Here is a 19,949-nt window from a genome sequence, read left to right as displayed (position 1 = left end):
TCTGCATATGCACATTACAATTTTGAGACACAGTGTGGTTGTGGGTGTGCTTATGTCCGCCTGCAACCCAAATGTGTCTGTTTGCTTTTTCCACACACGTGTGCTTGCATGCTGGTGCCATATCATGAGGATAGGCATGGACATAAATAAAAGCCTGTGTGGTTGAGCTAAATTGAAGCCATCAATCACACACATGGGGAAACAAAAACGCTGCACACTTCAACACAGTGACCACTAGACAAGGTTGCTGATCCTACAGTCAGGGTCTCACGACTGAGGTAAGGTGTGATTTAGTTAGTTCATTTGGTTTAGGCTTGAGGCCTAAGCTGATGATGAGACTGTTTGCTATTACATAGCTGACAGACAGAAAGCATAAGAAGAGAGAGTGAGGGGGGACGCCATGCAACAAAGGCCCCTAGCTACAATCCAACAAGGGACATTGTGATTACATGGTATGCACCCCTGACCACTAGGCCATGGGGAGTTGGGTACATTCAACCCAGTCGCACGAAAAGGCGTGTGAATGACACAATAGTGTGCAAGGCATAAGCGTGTAATAATAACGTCGTTCTTGCGTTTGGCGTGTCATTTTCATGCCATGTTGTCTGTACTGACGCCAGTGTTAATGCATCTGCTACATTCAGAGCTGGTGGCGTGGAATAAAACGTGAGAAAGGCTGTTTATGGCGGGCGTGTGGTGAGGTGGATGGGTCCAACAAACACAGGACTTTCAACGAGGAGACCGGTGTTCAAGGCCGGTGTTTTGGTGGTGGAAACCCGGCATTTGGTGGTTTTCCTGACTTTTCCTCTGGCGCCACCATGAGGTTGACATTTGAGGTTTTGACTTAAATATCTTGATGCAACTATTGGATGGACGACCATGAAATCTTGTACAGAAATTAATGGAGTCAGTGATGACATAAAGTTATTCACAAGTTTCTATCGTGAATGAGTGAACAAGGCAGTGATTTTCGGACACGGTCGGCGACTGCTTTGGCCAATGTCACAATGAGGCTGAGAAGCTTCATGCCAGAGTTGCTGATATCACCATCAGGGTGGGAAACTCGACGCCTAGCCTATGACATCACTATTAGGCTGTGCAGCATGAGCCTGAGTTGATGATGTTCCAATGAGGATAAAATCAAATTAAAGGGTCAATTCACCCAGATTACGAAATAACATATCTTTTTTTAATTTAACCCTTGTGGTATCTACACATGAATATTTATGTCGCTGAGTCTAATACAATGGGGGTGAATGAAATTTCATTTGTGCAGTTGCACATCATTTGTTTTGGATTACCTGAACATGAAGGTTGTTTCCGAGAGTCTCAAATGCATGTGATTGTAAAACAGAACAGGTTAATGAGCAGGAGGCAAACAATGAAAGAACAAAATTCAGTCTAGTCACAAGTTGAATCCCCTAAACAATATGTGAGCTAATTGCAGCTCGCTCTGGATAAGAACAACAGATAAACACCTGAAATGTAAATGAGCAGTACATGTGTGTGTCTGTGAGATGGGTAGGGGAGAGGAGGAGGAGGAGGCGATAGCATCCTGAAATTGTCCCCTTTCAGTCTTTTGTTCCACGGCCTCTGATAAATCCTGTGAAAAGTGATAGCTGGAGCAAAAGAAGGGATGGCGAATAATAGACAAAAAGGGTGAGGGTGGGAGAATGGCAGAGAGCAAACATGATAGAGGGAGGGTGAGGGGGGAGTGTGCACGCGTTTGGCAGGGAGCAGAGCTGATAGCAGTCAAGAGCTATTTGAGAAGATGAGATGGGAGAAAGGTAAATGTCGGAGTGACACGGGTATTAGAGAGAAACGGTGAAAACACAGGAAAAGAAGAGGAGGCGGCTCTGTCAACAGACAGTGATTGACTTCTCTGTGTGTTTGCGTGTGTACATGTTGCGTTTTCTATAATCAGCGCCTCAGCCTAGTGAGTCAGAGTGTGTTCATAAAATACAGATATGCATCCTCCGTCCATCTGTCTGTTCTAATCACGTGTAAGCATAAGAGGAAATACATTTGTTTATTTTTATATTCATATATACAATACTTAAGTCAACCTGTATTTTGTGTCATACCATTTTAACCTTTTTAAACCTCAGTTGTTTGCCTGTTTTTGCGTGTCTGTATTAGTTTGATGTATGCCTATATGTCCTGCTGAGTACATTATGTTTGATGCTCTCCTGGTTCAGGTGTATTTTGTCTTTGTTTGTCTGTCCGGGTGGTCGCCTTTCTGTTCCTTTCTGCAACTTCCGTCTGATCCAAACAGAACAGACGTGGCCCTTCGGTGCTGTGATGTAACACAACACAGCTCTTTGTTGTGTCCGTTTCGTGATGTAACCACTCTGGTATTGTTAAATGTTCTGTGTCTGTCTGTATGAGAAAACCAGCGAATGAATCTCTGGGTGTTTGTCTTCATACAAATTGGTGTGCTTTTTGTGTGTCTGTCGCTGTGCATACGTGCCGCATTCAGCGTCGGTAGAATTAGACTCGTCTCCGGCGTAAAGCTCGTACACACAGCACCGCTGACATTAATACCCCTGGCGGCATTGTTCGCTAGTTATCCTCCTGTGTTCCCTGCGTGATGTCAGTCTGTGGTAACCAGGGCAGAACAGAGAATAAAATGATAAAGCAAAGCGTTGACCTGAATGGCATGGCTCAGAGCTTTCTCCCCGATTACACTGTGAGGCAGCAGCCAGTCAGTGGGCAGACTTGAATGAGGTCTTTACTTAGAACTGATAACAGGGATTTATGCTGTAATTCAGGGCTTGGTCGTATCTTCAAAGCAGCTAGACGCGCAGACAGGTTATGACACTGCATGTAGCGCGAGAGAAAAATTGTTGTCTTCAAAAAGCAGACGATGGAAAGTGTCAAAAAATTGCTTTTTTCCATCAGTCACTTAATGTCAGATGTGATGTAATACTTAACCACCAATAAACTACGCTGACTCGGAAGCATAAAAAAAACAAAAAAAAAACATAGAAGTGCACTGTTTTGGAGCCTGAGAGGTGTCACTGAGAGAAAAAAAACTTGATTTGTGCTCTCAATCTAATAATTCATGCTGTCAAATTAGTAATGGTGCAGATATTCATTGTCCCAGAGGATGAAACCTGCTGACTTTGATGATCCCCTGACTTTTGCTCTAACGCCACCACGAGGTTGACATTCTGTTTTTTAGTGATGTTTCCCTCAGAACGAATTGGAAAAATGTTTGTGATGCCCTCACTTATCATCTAGCTCCATCATCAGGTCAAAACTTTAACAATTTTAACATTAATTTTATCATCAAATGTGTCCTAAACTAATGGCATACCTATCAGCCTCATCTGTACTTTGTGTGTAGTTATAATTAACAGATGTTGGCAGATGCTAACAAGCGGAACCAAAATGGTGACAATGGTAAAACATCATAACTGCCCAACATCAGCATGTTAGCACTGTCATTGTGGGCCTTGGATGTATAAAGAGAACTGGATACAGCATTGTAGGCGGACTCACGTTCATTCCTAAGTGAGTTGCTCAGTGGCAGCAGCCAAAGCCAAAATGGTGGAATGGAGGAAGGGAAATAACTCTGGATTCAGCTATTTCTAGGATGAAAATGATTTAAATAAGGGCTATTCAAGTGTTCGTACTGGGAAGTTACAGACGTCTCTTTTCCCAATGTAAGTCTATGGGAAAAAGTATTTTTGAGCCCAATGACATCATGTGACGGACACGGAAGTAATTCCACCGTTTGGCCAGTATGAAAATTTGCTTCAAAGCCCGGCGCTCTTCCTGGTGGCTTGTTGTGGGCATGGTAGCATGCTGACATTTGCAATTAGCTTAAAGCACTGCTGTGCTTAAGCCTCAGAGCCGCTAGCATAGCTGCAGCCCAAAATTTGTGACAGCGCTGTACGTATAGCAAGCATGCTGACTATCACGGACATTGAGTTTGTCAACATCTGTTTTATCTGATAGGATACAGTTTTCATTCTGTTCATTTCAGTTTTCATTCACATATCTTGAGGTCAGAGGTCAGAGGTCAAGGGCCCCCTTTGAAAATGACCAAGCCAGTTTTTTCCTCGCCAAAATTTTGCACAACTTTGGAGTGTTATTTAACATTCTTCCTGTCAAGCTAACATGACATTGGTTGGTACCAATCGTTTGCTTCTACTATTGGTTTTCTACCAGTATCTTCACTATAGCTTTACGACTGAGCCCGCCACGACCTCTGAAAGACAGGATAGTGTCTGTGTATCGATACTATATTGCTACGCAAAATATCACGATACTATGCTGTATCGATTTCTTTCCAGCACCTCTAGAAAGTATGACGTTTATATAACCACAGTAACACTAAATAGAGAAAGCAAGACAAAGACAGAGACTGAATATAGCGCAAAATCCATAACAGGTGTTGCATAATTGAATATTGTTCCGTTATTGTGGCCAAAGAATGTCGTGTTGAACGATAATCTGGTCATATCGTATAAGCCTAGTAAAATTTCAGCTTGTCGAATTCAGTCGTCTCATCTCATCTCATCTGGGACCATAACCTCATCACTTCACCATTTTATAATTTAACCCAACCTGAAACACTTAAACGCACCAATCAGTCATTTCTCTCCAACCCGCCTACTTGTCTGACCCTGAGTTCATTACATGCACTTGTGTGTGTGTGTGTGTGTGTGTGTGTGTGTGTGTGTGTGTGTGTGTAAGAGAGACCTTCAAAACAGTGTGATGGTAATGAGAATTCATTTTGCGGATGTTAAAGCTGCCTACCAGCTGAAAGAATTAGCATCAGAATCAGCATCAGCCACACAGAGGCCACTGATCTGAATTAAAGCTCTCTGAATTATTGATTTCCACCTGCTGGGATCACATCCCGTCTCCATTCATGCTATCACCTCTTTTTCTCTCTTTTTTTATTCTTCCGTGCCTTATAAACCTCTGCAAAAAAAAACTAATGAAACCGAAAAATTTCAAAAACAAATGATAGTGTCATTGTGTGTTTTGGTACGTGCAGAAGTTCCTGTTTTGTGTGCATATTTGTGTTCATTCCGCAGTGAGTGTGTGTGTGTGTGTGTGTGTGTGTGTGTGTGTGTGTGTGTGTGCATATCAGCGGGGGTAAAGCTGAGTGTGTGTGTGTGTGTGTGTAAATGTCTAAAGCAAACCTCTTTCACTGTTATTAATATTAATTAATGTGTGCTGTCAGGGAGGCAAAGAAACAATTCATTGCTCACATTTATTGTATTAAGTGCTTCATGATTTATTAATGGGCATGTTTAAGGTTAGAGAAAAGAAAAGTGAGGGAAAATAAGAGAAGGGCAAACTATAAATTGATTCCTCCCACAAAGACAAAAGTCTATTGAAGTAATTTGTGAGCTCATTGAATTGTGGATTCTTTGGCCCTTTTTTTTTTAGTTTTTATTCATTAGATGGTGAAACCGTTAGCATACATCAAAGTGTCATTTTGATTATGAATATTTTACTCTCATTTATCTGGTTAAATTGATACCAAGTTTTGCATTTGTCATATTATCCCATCAACCAACTCCACAAAGTTCTTTCTCCGCATTAACGTAATCAATATTTCGGAGGTTGTAGCGGGCTCAGCTTTAAAGCTAGAAGATACTGGCATCATATGAAACTAGAAAACCAAAGGAATCCACTAGTACCAACTATGTCATACTAGCTAGTCGTGAAGGAGGTTAAATAACGCTCCAAAATTGCGCTACATTTTGGCGAGGAAAAATTGGCATGGCCATTTTTAAAGGAGTCCCTTGACCTCTGACATCAAGATATGTTTTCATATGATACCAGTATCTTCTAGCTTTGACAATGAGCCCGCTACAACCTAAGATTCAGAAGTTACATTGATGCGTTAAAGAAATTAGTGGCGTTAAAATGAATTTACAACGCGTTATTATTGCGTTAACCTTTGACAGCCCTAACTCCGACTATAGATGACCTTAGCCTCGCTCGCTGTCCCTGCTTCTCTCTGTGCTTCTCATCTGTATGCGCTACATGTCCGTGCTTATCTGTTTTCTGCCGCCGTCTATCTGTCAAGCTGAAGGAGTCCATTCTCCCTCCCTGTTTAATGTCCTCTCTTTGTACAGTGCGTAGCCGTACCGTCTCTCACACACCATCTGTTTGTCTGTCTGTTGGTGTCTCTGTCTCTCCTAACTATCTCCCACGCCAGTTGGTCCTCCCCACCTCCCCTCCTTATAGGACTTGGCATGTTGCTGCATATCTATATTATTACACCTTGAAGAAATATGTCTGTCTGTGTGCGTGTGTGTGTGTGTGTGTGCATGTGCTACCATGTTCCATTTAATCGAGGCTCCCTGTTGGCGCATAGGACAAATTGATCAGTTGGTTTGCCAGCTGTCCTGGCAGATCTCTCCTTCTGTCTCTCTATTTCTCTAACCACCCCCCCTTCTCCCTTTCTCTCCCTGACGCTCTCAGTTCCAGTTTAACTTGTGTACATACCTTGGCAAGGAAACGGCAAAGACGAGATGAAAATGATTGGAGTGGTCTTCCGTACAAGCATCGCTGTTGGATGCATTTTAGAGACTCCGCATTCTCCCATTGGCAGGTGGCCGCCGCTTTGACTGACGTGACCTTCCCTGGCATTGGCTGTTGCCTTCGAATGATCCCTCGCCGCGGAGAATGACGGGCAGCGAGCGACGCCAGCTCCTTTTGTTATCTGAGCTGCACATATTGTCTTGATACACCCCTATCATTAGCCACACATTTCCAAGGTGGGCTGGCTAAGTGTGCATCCACGCTGAATTGGAGAGATAAGTCGGGATCGCGGCCAGCCACGAAATATGGCTAGCCATGCTTTTAAGCATGATAGGTAGAAAAAATGCAAAACCCCCATTTCTGTTCTCAGAGATCTATGCATAATTTCGCCTTGATCCGGGCGCTATTCACGCTTGATGTCCTTGGCGTGGCGAGGGAAGGATAGTGGCAGCACGGCCAGGAACAAAGAGAGTCTACTCCGTTGCCGCTTGACAGGGTGTGTGTGTGTTTCTGTTATGTCCCCGTGCTTGGCTGTGCTGTGAGCTGAAAGCGACAGGCTTTTCTCTGTGTAATGACAGACATTAGAAAGTCGATTACAAGGTTCTTACAGCCTCGCAACTCGCAGGCATACACACATGCACACGGGCGCAAAAAACACACTTTCATGCAGTCTGGTCTGAGCCAAGGAGAGGCTGACGAGGCCTGCTAATCGATGTGTGATGGCAGGCCTTTTGTGTGTGTGTGTGTGTTTGGTAAAAAGAAGAGGGATAACAGAGGCCCCCTTCATTATTGTGCTCGTGTTTTGAAGACCATAAGCCAACGGTAGCTTTGTGTGTCTCTTTGCACCTGCTGCGTGTACCTCAACCTGACCATCTCACACACGGCCCTGTCGTCTCCTCTCTGCATAATTGACTGTATTCTAGCGTGACGCGGTGCCAGTGGTAACACAAAACTTCATTTACTGTTCAGCCAGCTGGTTCCAGACCTCTAAATCTCTGCTCATACCTCAAATTCTGTCACACAATTCAAATAGTTCTGCTGTTGTTCTCTTGAATGGCTGATTCTCCAGTTGGAGAAACGGTTGGTGATAAGGTAGCTGACTTACATTGCTAACAATACTAATAATTTATGCAACTTAGCTTTCTGATTTTAGCCAGCCAGTCGGGACAACCTCGAATAAATCTTATTGATTGCGTTATTTATTTGTCTTCTCTTTTTCTTTTGCAAGTGACAAGTGTCCAATAGTGAGATTACTCTGTGTTGTCCTCACAAGGGGAAAAGATGGATTTAGTGTTGTGGAAGTCAACTCTGCCTCATCTATTATGTTGTCATATCACAGCCCTTCATTGTGCGTTGTCACTTATTTAACCAGTAAATATTCTTTTGGTGACGCTATGTTACGCCCCTCGAGGTCTGATAGCGACATCTGGCGCACAAGGCACCCTTTAGCAAACTGTTTTTTTCAACACTAGTGGGATGACGGGTGGGGCAAGCGTGACCGGGGGAAAATATAATGCACAATTAATGTTTTAATGAACACATTTTCATACGCATATCTTGAAGTCAGAGGTCAAGGGACCCCTTTGAAAATGTCCATGCAAGTTTTTCCTCGCCAAAATCTAGCACAAATTTGGAGCGTTCTTTAGCCTCCTTCCCGACAAGGTAGTATGACGTGGTTGGTACCAATGTTTCGTTTTTTAATTTCGTATGATTGACTCCAGCTTTAAAACTGTTTAGTGGCTATGTCAGGCACTAATGATCTCTGAGGCCAAAGTCAGTCGCTCCTCCCACAGAAAACACCTAACAACAAGCTATGACTGATTAATGAAGTGTTAACGAAATGCCAGTCAAATGCCTGAATATCAGCTGAGTTAATGCATGGAAAAGAAAGCCTGTTGGAGGTTATGTGTTTTTAATTAGAGGGGGGGAGAGGGGCAGATTAGAGAGACGAGGAGAGGAGAAAGGTAGAATGCAAAAAGAAAACCATAAAGAGTGAGAAAGGGATGAGAGAGCAGAGAGAAAGGAAAAGAGGGCGAGAGCATAGCAGAGCTGTTAATGTAGACCTGCTGTTTAGAATACAGTCTCAGAAGAGAGCAGACGAGAGCATCGAGCTGCTAGCTGGCTGCCTGATTTCACACCCATTATCACCTGCTACAACGGCACGGCAAGTGGAAAATGAAACTGCGTAGGGGCAGAGTGTAAAATAACCTGTTTGTGAGTGTGTGTTTACGCTGCCGCCCGTTGTCACACATGCATTGATAGGCTTCTGCTGTGTGGAGTGTATTCTATTCTCGTGTGCGGCACATGTAAAGTCATGAGTGCTTATCACCCTTCTCACCTTCCGTAGTCTCTCTGATGTGGAGTGGAGGGAGATGCTTTTCAAAACTAGCAAATAAAGTTGGAAATGTGGAAAAACAACAACAGATTTAAGTTTGGGGTTTTGCAGTTGCGTGCCTGCGCATCGCCTCGGCTTGTTTTCGTTTGACTTAGCTGGTTCAATCCAGTCGCAGGCCGCTGATCACACGTAATGTGAAAATTGTGTTTGTCAGATGGATTCAGACAAAGTCTCCTCTACTTTTCTCCCCTAATCATATCTTTTTATCTCTGTCTGTACTTCCCTCTGGACTCAGTTGCTTTCTGTTTGTCTCATTCATTCTTAATTTTCTCTCTTATGAACCGAAAGGGAGATTAGAACTTCTTTTCTTAGGCTTTAAAATGTTGCTGTGCTGTTTCTGTGCAAAGAAGTGAAAATGTAAAAGTTATATAAGAAATTATTTAAATTATCTTTTGAAGAGCTGAAGACTTTTTATGAGCCCTTCTGTAGAAAATAGCTACGGAAGCCCTGAGAGGCAAGTGAGAAAAAAAAAATCTGGTGAACCGTTTAGATTTTTTCGCTCCTGTGTTTATGACTAAACTTAGAAAAATTGTCCTGGAAAAACTTTTTTTCATCTGTTCCTAAATGAACAGTGTGTAGCATTTCGGGAGATCTCTTGGCAGAAATGGAAAATAATATTAATAAGTATGTTTTCTTTTGTTTATAATCACCTGAAAGCATCAAGAATCGTTGTGTTTTCGTTACATTAGAATGAGTCGTTTCTATCTACGGAGCAGGTCCTCCTCATGGAGCTGGCCGCTGGAGAAGTTTCAGTTGGTTGCAATCTGCAACCGCACTGCTAGATGCCACCAGATCCTACACACTGCACCTTTAAGGAACTTACAAAGATTTCCAGCGTTTTTTTTTCACCTTTAAGTCGTAATCACAGGAGAGAAACAATTTAGATCAGACTTAGAAAATGGATCACCAGATTTTTTTTTTTCTCACTTGCCTCTCAGGGCTTCCATAAATATCTCATGGTTTCCTGTTATATAATAATGTGGGATTTATGTGGTCATCTGGGATTTCCCTTAAGGAAGCCGGAATTATTAATGAATCAAATTTCTTGGACATATCTAATGTACTGTATTTCTCTGTGTTCTTTTCCAGCGTGCCCTCGTGGCTCCTATAAGATGTCCTCCAGGCAGCAGGAGTGTTTTCCTTGCCCGGCCAACAGCGTCGCAGAGGACGAAGGATCTGTGGTGTGTGTGTGTGAGGAGGACCACTTCAGAACCCCCCTGGACACTCCCTCAGCACCATGCACAAGTAGGTTTATATTTGCTTGTGTGTCCTCTCAGACTGCACCAACCCGTCACACCACATCACTCACACACTATCCTTTCATCTAGACATTTTTGCATTAAGCGAGCAATTTTATGTTTGCAAGCCAATCATTATCCCACTCACCCATTCAGCCTTTCATTTATCTGCCCTTTGCCATTCGCTTCTTTCTCCTTAACGACCACTTTAACCCGTCCTTCACCCCGAATCCTTTCATCCACCTCCCCTTTTTTCATCTCATCACCTCTTCGTCTGACCTGCACCCACCTCCCCCAGCCACTGTCTCGCCATCTATCCTCATTCTCCCGTCTCTCCAGCTCCTCCTCATCACCCCATTTCCATGTCTCATCTCACCCGACCTTCACCTCTCCTTCACCTCATACCCTCTCCTCTAGTATTGCATTCCTTTTCATGTTGAAAAATCCACCCAAAAACATGCCGGGTGTTTCTTTCAATCTTCCCAAGTCTGTCTCAAAACTAGAGACGGCATACGTGCCTTGTGCTGCTCTACTGATTATGAAGTTGGGAGATGGTCAAAGAGTTTTTTACAGCTACAAGCTCAAAGAGTTGTTTTTCTTCTTATTTCCCCTTGATGGCACCAGTAAACACTGAACAACTGTCTTGTTTGAGAGAGAGTTAAAAAGAAGGGATTTATTTTGAGTAATTGGTTTTAGATGTAGTTGATTTTAAGGATATTGAGTGAATCCAATCCTTGATTGACAAATTTGGCAGAGTTGCTCTTTCATAGAGAAAACATCCTCATGATCATCAACGTATCCTCATACAACGGTTCGTATGATAACTTGATATTGGGATTATTGATTAGGATTAGGCAACAAGGCTACTTAGTTTAGGAAAGGATCATTGTTTGGCTTAAAATAACTCCGAAAGTGGCGTAACTGAACGTGACAAATAAATCAATGTTGACTTCTGGTTTCACACGGGGTACGAACACCGGTCTCCTGGATGAAAGTCTGGTGTTTTTTAACCCACCCATCCACCTCGACCTCCTCCATACGTGGCGTTTGTTGCTCTTTATACTTCCTGTTTCACGATTATGTGGATTACAAGCTCAGTCGCACAGCAGTTTGTTAAATAGTCACGAAATTGAATGTATTGATCCGTGTACATAGACACAAATTTCCAATTTTTTGGGGGGATGGTTAGCATGAAATCAATTCTGATTGGGAGGTATAAAGAGCGCCACGTAGGGAGGAGGTCGGGGCGGATGGTTAGGTAAAAAAACACAGGACTTTTACTTAGGAGACAGGTGTCTGTATCCTGTGTGAAACCAGAAGTCAACGTTGATTTGTTTGTCACTTAACTTCCGTACGTAAGTTACGCCACTTCCGGTGTTATTTAAACCCATACAGCGATCTTTTCCTCAACCTAACTAAGTAGTTTTATTTTGAAAAGAATGGAGCGGAAATTGACACGTGCGTCACGTGTTGCTGGACATTCGTAGGAAAATGCACCAAAAATACATCGCTGAAAGTCGTGCAAAGCGTCACAAAACAAAAGGGAAATTGTGTCTATGTACACGAATCAAATAGGTTAAATTTCATGACTATTTCACAAACTGCCATAAAACTGTGTTGGGATTACATACAAATTGATTTAGTGGGACATATACGAGTTACAGTGCATTACTTTTTGTAGATATAGCTACGAACAGTGTATGAGAACAGCCTGTGATCACACATTATTTTGTTTTAAGGTAGACTTTCCCGTCCCGACCTGTGCTTACACCCTCTTCCATTTCGTCTAATAGTATACACACATTATGTATCCATCCACCGCAGCCATTTTCTCTGCCTCTTAACCTTTATCCCTTTTATCACCCACCCATCCGTCATCCCTCCTGCCATCTCTCCTAACATTAGGTGCACATTATGTATCCGTCCAAAAAGCCCATCACCCCATTTTCCCCATCTTTTTGCTTAACCTTGTACACTCTCTCCATATTCCTCCACCTTTTATCCTGACATTACAGATCCATTTTCTGCTATACATCCATTATCCACCCCTCCACCGGACCACCCCATCTTTTCTCCACCTCCCCCACCTCCCTTCCACCACTCTTCCTTTCTGACCCTTGAACACACATTACCCTCTTCTCTCTCTGTCTGTCTTCTTTGCTCGGCCACTCATCGCTCTTCTTTCTACCAAACTGCCTCTTCACATTTTCCTTCCTCTTCATCCTTTTTCGCCCCGTGCGCGTTATCACCCCATTCTTCTTCCCTCTGTCAAACCGAAATCTCATCCCTCTATCCTCAAGCGACAAACTCTATGATCTCATCCCCGGCTCCCCGCGCATTATCCGTTCATCCCTCACCTCTTACCTTTTCTCACCCCCCTCCCAGCATACCATTCTTCTCCGATAAAGATGCACTACGAGGCCAATAAGACAAAGACCATGCAGGGTAGCCCTATTGATTTCTGCATGGAGAAGAGCTTATTGATATAGCTTGGTAATTAGATGGAGGAATAATGGGCTCCATATCCTGTGAGTACTCAGGGCAGTAAAACCGGAGGGTCACAAGGTCTGCGCGTGTTTGTATACATACACTAGTGTGTACGTATATGTGTAAGTGTGTGGTCATGCCGGCTTTGATGGTGACTGCGATGGAGGGGTGTAATTACAATATTGATCGCTGAGCTCTCTGATCCCGGTGTGATAACATTTATAGCAGCCTAATGACCACATTAATTACACTATTGATTCGCTAATTATGATCATCCCCAGATTTGGCTAATCCACCGCATGGTACAGATGGAGAAAGGGAGAGCTCGATGAATCTAGAAATTCTAAGAATAAAAGAGGTTTGATATGTGCACTTTATTATCTCAGAAATTAAAGAATAATACCAGTGTAATTTTATTCTTTTCCCTTTTGCCATTAAGTCCTGTGAAGTACCTAAAGCCTGCTGTGTTTACCACCGTTAAAGCCACTGCTCTCTCTTTGAAATAATAAACTCTCCATTGTTATAAGAATCCTTTTGAAACTGGTGAAAAGAACACGCGGCTACATCTTTTTCTCAAATGACATTCATCTTGTAATACCTCCTGACAAGACTAATTACCATTTCTAATGACGACTATTTACAAATGTTCCATTACAGCACATTAAGTATTCCCTAGTGGCAGTTAAGAGGGAAAGTAAAACTTTGGAAGCAGTGAAAGGAAATGTCTCGCTGGGGACACAAATATGTCTTTGTATTGAGTTTTGGTGAAGTGGAACTACCGCTGACAGGACTGTAATGGTGATGATTGTAGCATAATAACTATAAGGAAAAAATATATATCTTAAAGCAATGCATAATGTTTGTCAATGTGCAAATGGATTTCTGAAAACAGTGGGAGTCGATGACTTCCAGGAGGAAGGATAAAGTTGCAGCGTAACAGTTTTAACTTGGCACTTAGAGAAATGCATAGATGCAGACTTTTTATAAACCTGAATGGAAACAGTGTAAAAGAAACAACAAGAGCAAGTTTGGATTTGCTTCAAGACATCTTAAACTTATTTAGAATCAACAGGTTATTCACAATAAATAGTCAAAATACTTCACCACATTATGATATGGTACAAACTTAACATGTCTGTGATATAATTGTTTTCTAATACTCTTTTCCCACCAAAGTTAGCACATATATGCAGGTTTTTTAAACATGGGAAAACCCCCTAAAATTGAGTGATAGACTCCTTTTCCTTTGCGAGTATGCTGGTGCAAGTTGCGCTGGCCTTTCTAATTTTTTTCCCTGGTGTGTCTATAGACTGTATATAAGAAGTGATGTCACCCATTGGTTTGTGGACTGCCATTTTGAATCCTCGAGTTCGGCATTTTAGCCGTCGCCATGTTGTTTTTTTGCAACCAGAAGTGACACGATATGGTGGAGCCAAGTACAATCGAACTCTGAAAAAGACATTTTCAGGTGATCGAATGGACAAAAATGGAGTCCAAAAATGGCCTCAAATTTTGAGTCATGGAAAGCTTCATCTTTGTCTTAGCTTCTGTCTCAGGGAATAAATGCAGACTCTTCATAGGCTTTAATGGTTTCAATGGCAAGTTTTGATTTGCTATGATGCGGTATGTTGTAGCAGCAGTGGTGAAGGAGTCAAAGAGTCATTTAGATGGGTGTTGAGGGGGAAAGGAGATGGAGACAGATGGAGAGTGAAAGAGTTGGGGAGGTCAGGTTTTAATAACTCAGATTTGAAGATGATAAGAGAATAAAGGGGAAACTTCAAGAGAAAGAGGGAGGCCGAGAAAGCGCAAAAGAAGAGAGAGAGAGATGCGTATAAAAGGCCCAGCTGTGTCTGCATCAAATGTGTGCGTACGTGCGTTCACACGCTGAATGCTCCCTGGGCTTATGTAACTCTGGGCTCCACGTGTGTCTGGGAGCGGGACGCAGCTGCGGCGTGTGACGTGTCCGACAGCACGCACGGCGCGGCGCGGCTCAGCACACCTTCACTTATTCATTACACTGTGCATGCACACACATACAGGGACACATATAAAATTCATGGCCTTTAATGGACCTCGGCTCTGTTCAGCCTGCGTGTGCAAGGACCTGCAGGATAAAAAGGCACAGGTCAGTCAGGACACTGACTTAGTGATGAGGTACAGTCCTCCAGCCTGACATTTTACAGCCCTTTAAATAAATACTGGACTGTATATTTTAATTTTAGCTTTTTTTTCGTCACATGTGGTGGTTGATTTTAAAACACAGTGGTCTAAAGACGGAGGATTTCATGTAATAGTTCCATGTTTTGCCTCAAGCGTCCCAACTCACAGCCTTTATAGTAAGCAGCTCAGACTCTCGTGATGCGTCTGGCACATCACAACCCTCATATCAAATCAGATTAATGTTCTAGTAGAGTTAAAAGCCTCCTCCATGGTAACTCACCTTTATTTACTGATGGTAAACGGAGGATTTGTTCCACGCAGCACTGTTGACATCATTACATAATGGACAAGTTGTTCTACATGATGCTCGAGCATGAACATGTTCAGACAAGAGGTACTGTAATTCATCAAAACACACAGCTACTGCTTTTAGTCCTCGTCTTATTCCCAAGTCATTTTCCCGTCTGTCTGCATCATCAATAATCCCTCCTCCATCCCAATCCAATAAATGTTTTTTATTGACTCCCACTGCCAAACCAAACATAATGCAGTTGTATCCCAGCAACGACTCCACATTTTCAATCGCTTGCCCTATTCCCATTAGGGTCAAGTGGTTCTCATCAAACCAGTTGTTTGTTATCAACAAATCCGGGATAAAACAAGATTATCGTAACATGATGTGCGAACTGAGCCCACACAATCACGCCATAATACCCAATGCACTTAGTCCATCAGTCATCTGAAACCACGCAGCCCTCTAGGGCTGTCAAAGTGAAGTTGAAACTAGACAAGGAATCCACCGGTACCAACCACGTCATACTAACTTGTCGCGAAGGAGGCTAAATAGCGCTCCAATCTTACGCTAAATTTTGGCAAGGAAAAACTGGCATGGCCATTTTCAAAAGGGGTCCCCTTGACCTCTGACCTCAAGATATGTGAATGAAAATGGGTTCTATGGGTACCCACGAGTCTCCCCTTTACAGACATGTCTACTTTATGATAATCAGATGCAGTTTGGGGCAAGTCATAGTCAAGTCAGCACACTGACACACTGACAGCTGTTGTTGCCTGTTGGGCTGCAGTTTGTCATGTTATGATTTAAGCATATTGATTTATGTTAAATGCAGTACCTGTGAGGGTTTCTGGACAATATTTGTCATTGTTTTGTGTTGTTAATTGATTTACAATAATAAATATATACATACATTTGCATAAAGCAAGCATATGTGCCCACTCCCATGTTGATAAGAGTATTAAATACTTGACAAATCTCCCTTTAAGGTACATTTTGAACAGATAAAAAATGTGTGATTAATTTGCGAAAAATCATGGTTAACTATGGACAATCATGCGATTAATCACAATTAAATACTTTAATCGATTGACAGCCCTAGTTACAGTTAAACATGTTGTTGCTCTTATTTATCCTGGGGAGTTATATACAAGCCCCTTTTCCAGAAATGCCCAGCTTCACGTTAACAGTTACAGAGATTACGATAAGTGGATAATAGGGAGTAGTCTTTGAGTGTAGTATGTGGGAGTAAAGAATGCTGCTGCTATGATCGCTCCAGTGTGTATAATAGGCATGGCTTGTGGTGACATGATTAGACAAAGTGAAAATCCTTTTGTCAATTTCAATTGCTGCATAACAATTGCAGACGAGAGGATGTGTTTGATGAAGTATTGATGTTTACAAAAGAGGGAACACATATTGTCTTGTTCCCTCTCTGTTTCTGTGTGTCTTTGTTCTATCAAAAAAAAGAGAAATAAATTCTCCAGGGTTGTAACAATGAACCAAAATGCATGTCCTTTACTCTTCTCTCCAGGGCCCCCCTCCCCGCCTAGAGACTTGGTCTGCACCTTGAAGCAGTCCACGCTGATCTTGGAGTGGGCCGCACCGTCCGACACAGGAGGCAGGGTGGATCTGACCTACAGCGTGGGGTGCCGGAGGTGCGTCGGGAGGCAGTGCGAGCCGTGCGGGGCGAGCGTCGGCTTTGTGCCTCAGCAGGTCGGCCTGACGGAGAGAACGGTCACCGTGGTCAATCTCCTCGCCAACACCAACTACACATTCACCGTCGAAGCCTTGAACGGAGTGTCAGAGCTGCTGCCCAACAAGAGGTTCTACACCCAGGTCAACGTGTCTACGAGCCTGCCAGGTGAGTCCCAGTTTGACCTTTTTAAAAATAACCACACACATGACAGCATGCGCAAGGAAGGGGGCATTTTAAATTTAAAATTACAGCACAAGTCTGCACAGTCGGGAGACAAACAACAGCTGAGCAAGAATGAGGTCACGCTGCATTTTCAAAAGGAAGACGTAGCAAATGTACTCAAATGGGACAAACCAGCACGCTTGGACGGTTCAGATGAAAATGAATTTTAAATCAGCTTGCACTGCATGCATTTCTCAATTTGAATATCTTGTAGTAGGCCATATTTTAAGGAAGTCCACAAGGATCTGAATTTGCTTTTCCAGAAGGTTTTGATGCAGTATTCGTGCTGTTTTGCTATAGATTGTGCTTATGTTTAAAAAACGTGGCTTTGGGGGGAAAAGATTATCTTCACAACTCGGTCTGATTTTTATAGGATGTAATCTTTTTTGATCCGTATACTACAAGCCTACAGCCTTAGCTGACCTTAGCTATGTGAAATAGCACTTATGACTTTTAAGGTTTTGTTTCATAAAAGCATATTCATTTCTTATAACATTCGTGGACGGATTAGCTGCTTTACGCCTACACACACGTGCAGGCTGGCCCACACTAAAAGATTTATCAAATCTTAATAGATTTTGAAAATGTGAGGGACCCCATACATAACGACATGTTATGGTAAATTTAACAGTTTTGTTCCTATAGTGTGTGGAGAGCAACGATTTGGCCAAAAACAGCGCACCACACTCAAACAGATTATATTCATGAACAAGAGTCCCGACTAAAAAATCGATTGAACGTGACTTTAGTGTAAACAAATATGGCGGACGACGGTTCGTTTTTGCACTACTTTGTACTGTCCAAAATCAGCGTGATTCTCGTGTAGAGTGTACCCGGCATAAGTTACCACGAAAACCACGATCTTTTCCTAAACCTAACCGAGTAGTTTTGTTGCCTAAACCTAGAGTTGTTCTGTTTCAGTTATAAATGTGATAGGTGCATTCATTCGGCTGACAAGATTCAAAGTGGCTGCATGGAAGTAGATACATGTGCACACTTGCAGGTGCTGCGTATGTTCATAAATAGATTTATGCACACTCTCCGACACACAGTGACCTTTGAATATATGCTTGGAATTTATGTAGATTCCCAACATGCATACATCGACATATAGTCACTGTACACACATACACGGAGGCATTCAAAACCAAATGTGCATCCGGCAGACTGATTTTCATTTGTGAGTATGCTTTATAGCGACACAGACTGCTTCCCCATACTGTGCCCGTCGTTGCAGACGGAGCAAAATGTCTCGCCCGGTGGAGGTGATCTCATTTTCATCAGCAGAAGTCTTCAGCAGGCCATTAGCCAGGGGCTTGAAAAGCACTTTGCCAAGTAGCCCTGTCAACCAGCTCTGCAACAGCACTATTTGGAGGAGCTCAAGTGTGAAAAGACCAAACACACACACACGCACACACACACATTGAAGAATGTACAGGAACACATTGTGGCTGGAACGCTGACAGACGCTCTCTAATATACAAGCGCTCACATACATTTACCTCTCATACCTACGGTGCATATTTTGAAAAAAGCTTGTTTACTCTTGTTTGTTTGCGAATCCTTCATTTGAAAAGGCTGAATATAAATATTAGTCTGAAAAGAGTGAAGGCCTAATGAAGCAGATGTAGTATGAGGGCAGAGAGACTGAAAGGTGCTGCACAAGGAAGCAGGTGAAACAATGTGAGAGTGAGTTTTTACCACTGATTGGAAATTAGCTTAGAGAATTATGCTGCATAATGAATGGAGAATTGTTAGTCACATGTGAGTGCTGAGATGGCGGCAGCACTCAGCGTGGGTCTCTGGTTAGTTATAAGTGAGCTATAACAGTTTTGTTATGCTATAATCTCACTTTATTACTTTAAAGAGGACCCATTATGCTCATTCTCAGATGCTTCATTGTATTTTGGGTTTCTATTTGAACATGTTTACACACTTTAATGCTGAAAAAACGCTCTATTTTTCTCATACCAGCTGTGCTACAGCACCTATTTACACCCTCTGTCTGAAATGCTCTGTTTTTAAAAGTTCCTTATAGTAACCTTTGAGGAAGTAAGAGGTTGTCGTGACTGAGATTGTGCCTCTGTGTGTACAGAGATGGTGGCTTTAAGGAGATTGGTGTTGAGAGTATTTATAATGAATGTGCTTCCCAGTGGCCCAGTTTCTCTTGTTGGCCAACTGTTAATGTTATGTAAGAGTAACATCTGGACATCTGGACCCCATAGGGTGAGTGAGAGGCTAAAGGACAGCTTTATGTGTGTGTGTAGCCTCGTGTGCACCCGATCTCTGTGCTGTGGTCAGTGACATGTGGTTAGAGTTGATATCGCTCTTCTGAATTTGAGACTGCAGTATTTTACTAGAAATTTTTATTTTGTTTTGCAGAGAATAGTTCTTCTTTAGTAACCTCTTTCACCATGCTTTCATTCCACTAATAGTAGTTTTAAACTTGAAGCTGCATTAAGCAGTATTTGACCACTTTGGGCCAGAAAAACAAAAACAGGCTCAGAAATACAGATGCAAGAAGATTTTATAGCCAACTCTTTAACAAATATTTGCCTGCTTATGCATCCTGCAGGCACAGAACATCATGGTCATTGTATTTTAGCTGAATTTCTGGCCACCTGACAAATTACATCCAGTGTTCACTTTCTATTTGAGTCTGTTCTGGTGCACCAAAATAGCCACGGCTATTGCCGGCGCTGAGGCATTTAAAATGTATTTGCTGACGGGCATGTACGAAGGAGCAGGGCCGGAAATGTACTCGCAGAAATCTTTCTTATTGGTTGGAAATTTGGCTGTGGAAAAATGTAAACACGGAAAGAAACAAGCGCAGAGAAAACACAAAACGAGCATCATGGAGCAGAACGCGCCGCAGATACATTTGGTGATACTGGCAGTAATCCTGCTTTGGTGTTCCTACCAAACACATTTGGAAAGTGTTCA

General features: G+C 42.6%; 1 protein-coding gene across 1 annotated transcript in view; it reads left to right on the top strand.

Moving 5' to 3' along the window:
* The window catches only part of LOC119503019 (ephrin type-A receptor 7-like), a 184,901-nt gene that overhangs the window by 105,586 nt on the left and 59,366 nt on the right, over nt 1–19,949 (top strand). Inside the window, exons 4-5 of the mRNA XM_037794439.1 lie at nt 9,998–10,153; nt 16,620–16,949. Of these exons, the coding sequence (XP_037650367.1) occupies nt 9,998–10,153; nt 16,620–16,949 (486 nt within the window). The remainder of the gene's footprint in view (nt 1–9,997; nt 10,154–16,619; nt 16,950–19,949) is intronic.

Source organism: Sebastes umbrosus, chromosome 15 (genome assembly GCF_015220745.1).
Source record: "Sebastes umbrosus isolate fSebUmb1 chromosome 15, fSebUmb1.pri, whole genome shotgun sequence".
NCBI classification, from domain to species: domain Eukaryota; kingdom Metazoa; phylum Chordata; class Actinopteri; order Perciformes; family Sebastidae; genus Sebastes; species Sebastes umbrosus.
This window is presented reverse-complemented; position numbering and strand designations above follow the sequence as displayed.